General features: G+C 39.7%; 1 protein-coding gene across 5 annotated transcripts in view; it reads left to right on the top strand.

The window, feature by feature from the left end:
- LOC120716976 (centromere protein P) overlaps positions 1 to 5,753 on the top strand; it is a 142,350-nt gene that overhangs the window by 135,651 nt on the left and 946 nt on the right. For 4 of the 5 annotated variants that reach the window (XM_040004739.1, XM_040004748.1, XM_040004755.1 and 1 more), the window contains 2 exons: positions 5,392 to 5,471; positions 5,561 to 5,652. In XM_040004739.1, the coding sequence (XP_039860673.1) occupies positions 5,392 to 5,471; positions 5,561 to 5,652 (172 nt within the window). Of the gene's footprint in view, positions 1 to 3,302; positions 4,839 to 5,391; positions 5,472 to 5,560; positions 5,653 to 5,753 lie in introns of those variants that run through there. The other variant, XM_040004774.1, reaches the window with a different exon arrangement.

The following is a 5,753-nucleotide window of genomic DNA, read 5'->3' as shown; positions in this document are numbered from 1 at the left end:
TGAGACAGGTCTGTCTTCCTGTATGTGTGAGGATGCTGCCAACATGCTGCAGGATATTGGAGCAAAACGATCGGCGGTGATGTCTCAGAAAAAGCAGGACTATCAGAGTATGAAGCACGAAGCCTGTTTTGCCTCTAAGGTCTAATAATGAGTTGAAAAGGTTAAGTTTGGATGGAGGTCCGATAAGAGTGTGTCACTTCAGTGTCAAATAGAAGGCTCAGTGTGGAAAAATCCTCAGAGCCGCCCGAAGAAAGGAGGAACTTGACCTGCTCTTTCAGGTCTGGAATGATGCAATTAACATTTATTATTTTAAACACAGACAGACGCCACATTTTTGTTTTACACTATCAACACACTCATTAAAAAAGAAAACATTTGCTTCCTTGACTGACTCGATTTGGCCGCTGTAGCTGTAGATTATTGAATCTGTTTGACACGTTCAGTGCAGGCTGAACTCAAGTGTCTCCCTTAACTACTTTCATGCTTTCTATAATCAGAAGACTTTTCCTCTGTTAACACCAGCATGGTAGAATAACGGGCTGATATCAACACGATTAAAGACAACAGCTGTTTGTGTGATCATCTGCACTGACAAATAAAAGGAAGGAGCTCAGAGAGAGCTGCATTTCCACCCTTTTGTTATCCAGATGTCAGCTCTTCAGCATCAACATCTGTAACACGCGTACAGTAGGCAAAAACATTACAAGAACAAGACCCTGCAGGTTCCTCGTGTCCCATTACAGCTGATTCTGTCCCGACGTGTCTGCACACTTTCAGCCAAACTGACTTCATATGTCAGTGAAATGCATTTATTTAACTCCTTATACCGTGAAACCCTACTAGGAGTAACCCTTAAAGCTCTTTTCCGAAACAAGCAGTTTCTGTCATATTTCAGACTTGCTTATCGAATAAAATGACTTGGTTTGCATCAGAAGTGAGTAGGGCTGCCACGATTAGTCGACTAGTCACGATTACGTCGACGACTAATTTAATAGTCGACGCGTCGTTTGAAGCTTTGTAAGATCCCAAAAGACGCAGGAATAAGTAGTAGGATTTAAGAGTGTAATAACGGACTGAAACAGAAGATGGCAGCACTGCATGTACAAGGATGCCAGCTGCCGTTAAACCCAGAAGAAGAAGTAGCTCTGTCCCAGAATTCATAGCGCAGCCCAGCTCAGTTTCCAACAATGGCGGCAGCTAGTTAGTTTTAATATTACTCTTATTATTCTTTCTGGGTCACAAAATAAACGATTAACATATTTTCAGGCGAGAATGTAGCTGTGTAAACCTCAAATATCTGCTCAGTTTATCAAGACACCTCATATTTTCAAAAGCGCTCTGACGTTTTCGGAGACGTCTGTTACCCACTAGCTCGATAGCTAGCCGGGGTTCAAGGCTCACTAGAGCCGGTGAGAACACCGGACTCCTGGCAAATCGTTTTCAAACCCACCGCCGTCTTTCGCTACTCAGGTTAAACATGATATGTAAGTCACTTAGATAACTTAAAAATGTTATTGTTTGGCTTTAGTATTTAGTATTTTTAGTATTATTAGTATTTTATTTGTTCCTGATTAAATCGGTTTGGCTGAGATTAAAGTTATAGTTTTTACACAGCTGAATAAACCTCAAGCAGATTAAACTACATCGAAACAATCTGCAAATATCATTAAAATTTAACAAACTCTCATCTTGTCTTTATTTTTAGTTAGCACATACCTTAAACACTTAAAGCTGTAAGCTAATGATACTTATATAAGAGCAGATGCATGCTGGTGCAATAAGCTGTACGTCCAATGGATGCATGATCTGATTAGTCAACTAATCGCAAAAATAATCGGTGACTAGTCGACTATCAAAATAATCGTTTGTGGCAGCCCTAGAAGTGAGTGAGGGTGGCCTCTGTCTATGCAGCTACCCCTGGAATAACCCAGAAACTGTTCTACTGATCTTCAAACCACATCTTTTTTGACACACACTGAGGTATCAGAACTCGTCATTATAAGTACAGGGGAGCCTGTTTATTACTCTGAAGGCAAAGCAGGCACTTTGCAAAATAAAACGCCTCAAGGCAACTATTATGTGAACTGGCCGTATATAAATAAACTTGAAAACTGCAAATTTGATCATTAAAAATGATCCAGAAAAATTATTTGTGATGTAGAGATGTTTTACATGAAAATGAATTGAGACGGCAAGTAGGAAGTGTTGATGTGGGGCTATGACACAGCTTAGAGCATTTATGTAACTCTAGCACTGAATTTTAGGTATTACCAGTCTTTTAAAGGTGTACATACACTCACCATCCAGTTTATTAGGAAAACCTGTGCCATCTAATCCAATTCAGTACAACAGAAAATTGTTTTCAGTTCTCCTTCCCTAGATTATTAACGTAGCAGTGTGGGGTGGTGGTGGTTTAGTGAAATGTGTGTCTGTGTTTGGTGTACGCCTCATTAATGTTCTTGGCACAAGACTGCACGGGTGGTCCTAATAAAATGCTGGTTTAGGCACACTTTCAATAAAAGACACAAAAATCTCTATCGTTTAAAAATGTTATTGTAGTTTTATTGTTATCTTAATTTTCTGGCCAGCTGGAGCCTTTCAGTCTGGAGTCTGCGTGCTCTCCCTGTGACTGTGGGTTTCTTTCACCTTCCTCACATAGACTTACCTGTTAGGTTAACTGGTGATTATAAATGGGCTGTAGCATGGTTGTCTCCAGAGTGTCCACAAACACAATGGATGGAATAGTTTTGAGTGATGATTTTTACATTTTACAGAAACATTTGGGGTTTTTGTGCTTCTGAGATCATGCTCACAGCTTAATTTGTGCAAAAAACAAGATTCTGTGTGCATGTGTTTGAGACATGGACTGTTTACATACACCCAGATAAATATATAAAAAGTAAAATAGAGGGAAAAAAGTATACAAGTATTTCATTATAGTGCTGCGAAAAAGTATCTGTTCAACTCCTAGTCTCTTTTTTCTTTGTCTGTCTTTGTTGCACCTACATGTTTCAGATCATCAAGCTCATTTTGTTTTACTTAAATTGTTTTGGGTATTTTTGTAAGATTTAATTTATTAAGGGTGAAAAGGTACCTAAACCTACCTTTTTTTTTCTTTTCTTTTTTTTTTTTTTAAACATACTGCCACCTAAACTAATAACTGGTTGTGCCACAATAGGCTGCAATCAAGAATTGTAGCCATCCAGAGGTGGACTTGCTGCTGTGTTTTGGTTCATTGTCCTGCTGCATACCCAGAGTTTAAGCTTGAGCTCATTAACTTTTTGTTTGACTTTCTTCTTAAGCATTTTCTGGTAAAGAGCAGAATTCATGGTTGCATCAATCCAAGTCATCCATGTCCTGAAGATTATCACACTACCACCACCATGTTTGATGATGTAACTGGACTCACAATTTACAAAAAGTGCAACTTTCACTCGTCAGACCACAGAATATTTTCCCTGAAGTGTGGGGCGTCATCAGTATGATGTTGTGTTTTGTGTGTTGTTGGGGGGTTGACGGTGAAATGAGCCTCTGTGTTCTTTTTGGTCATCGCTGGTTTTCTCCCATGGGTGCCATTGATTCCCAGTCTCTTATTGTTGAATCATGACCTCTGACCTTAACATGAAGACTGTGAGCAGATTTTATTTTGTTCCACTTGCAGATGCAGAAATTAGTTTCTAATTGTCCAAAAGATAGAAGACAAAAATGCTGCTTTTGTAAATAAAAGAAACATGTTAGCATGATTTAAATGAGAAATAAATTTTACTGACCTTACTGACATTGTAAAGAAAAACAAATTTCTGTAATAGACTGTACAAAAAAAAACACCATTTGTTATTAAATTTATTATCTGCTACTTAATTACTTTGTAGTACGTCTTTGTCTTTGGGGAGCTCTTTATGAGCAGGAAAAGCTGTATGAACTTAAAAAAAATTAATTAATACGTACAATTTCTAAAGCCAGATTGGAGTCTTTGCTGGGTCCCGAGCCTTGTGTTTGACACCCCTGGCTTACAGGAACAAACGGTTCTGTTGTTTGTGCAGTTGTGCTTGTACTGTCGCACCTTTTGTATAATCCTGAAGCCTTCTTTAACACCGTGGTTCAGGTGGAGTTGAACATACCACAGCCTGCTTCTGATTAAAGACACAACACACACAAACACTGTAGCTGCAGATGCCTCCTAGCTGAGTCACCTGGACACACCCCTCACCTGCTGCACCCTCCCTAAAGAACTGAATAATCATGGAAAACACATCCTGAGGGAGGCTGGGCGCGTCAGTGGATCCTTCAGTGACTCAAGGCTGAAGATATACGAGGTTTACAGTTTATAATCTGCTCAGGTTTCACTCCAGAATCTCCCCAGGTCCCTTTAGCACATCATCGCAGCTCATAAAGTTCACACGTGTTTGCACGCTGCCGTTTCCAACGTGGAAACTTTGTAACTGGAAGAAAAGCAGCGCTCATTTGTCAACATTTCATCTGCGAAGTTAAAGAAACAACAACACAACCTCACACTGAAAATATTCACTTCTCTGGCTTCCTCGTGGCTCCTTATTACTGATTAATGTGTCTCAACTAACCTCTGTTTTGTTTGACTGAGGCCCAGAGTTCAGGGCAACAACAGGAGTTATAGCGCCATCTGCAGGCCAACTTTGAAAATGACGGAAAGCAGTCTTTTCACCAAGTTTCCTTTAAGTGACTACAAGTAAACGATAGGAAAACACCAAACTGTCCGATTTATTTATTGTCCCTGAATAATGAGGACAATTTATATATAAAATTACAATAATTTGATTGTAGTTTGAGTTTTTATGCTTTTTTAGCCTTTTTTAGGCAGGCTTCATTTGTGACAGCAGCTATATAATCATTACGCACTGTTGTGATATTTTTAATTTTAAAAATGCTTGGCATGGACTGTGGAAAGCTGTGTGCAGTCATTTATGTGTTTCTTAATCATTGTAGCTTTTGATTTTATTGTAATTTGTCCTTTCTCACTCACTATGTGTTAATAAAGCTCTCTGCACTGAGTCATACAAAAGACATGGTGTGGAAGAGAGCCAGAGATTAATAACATCTCTGGCTCTCTTCCACACCATGTCTTTTGTCCTGTCTTACTCCCCTTACCGGTCACAGCAGATAGCCGCCCCTCCCTCAGTCTGGTTCTGCTGGAGGTTTCTTCCTGTTGACAGGAAGTTTTCCTTCCCACTGTGGCCAAAGAGCTTGCTTATTGTAGAGTCTATCTTACGATATAAATCACCTTGTGGCAACTGTTGTGATTTGGCACTGTATAAATAAAATTGAAATAGAATTAAAGCCAGATGTTGTATTTGATGACTTAAAACACACAAATTGAATTTTATTTAATGCGCAGGAACTTGTTTCTCTCTGCAGGATAAATATCCATCTGTCATCGCTCTCCCTGGAGGCCCCAGGTCAGAGGTCATGACCCTGAACCACCCCAAGCTTCCCGGGCAAGAACTCTCATCATGATCCAGCACAGTCAGAAAAAAATGCAGCTGTCTGTAATGCAATGTCATCTTTTTTTCTTTTTGGTTTACAGCTGTATGTTATTCATTCATTGGTCAGTTGACGTTTCCAGAGAGGGCGTTGTGACGCCGAAGATCAACCTGCTCACAAAGATCCCAGAGAGAGGTGAGCTGGTGATCCTGAGCTCTGCAGAACTGACCCTTTGGCAAACACTAAGTGTTTTCTTACCTTAAAAGTCAGAGAGTGCTCTCAGCATGTTTAATGAT

This window comes from Simochromis diagramma, unplaced genomic scaffold (genome assembly GCF_900408965.1).
Source record: "Simochromis diagramma unplaced genomic scaffold, fSimDia1.1 OVJJ01000320.1, whole genome shotgun sequence".
Lineage (NCBI taxonomy): Eukaryota > Metazoa > Chordata > Actinopteri > Cichliformes > Cichlidae > Simochromis > Simochromis diagramma.
Note: the sequence above shows the minus strand (reverse complement) of the source record. Positions and strands in the feature narration are given on the sequence as shown.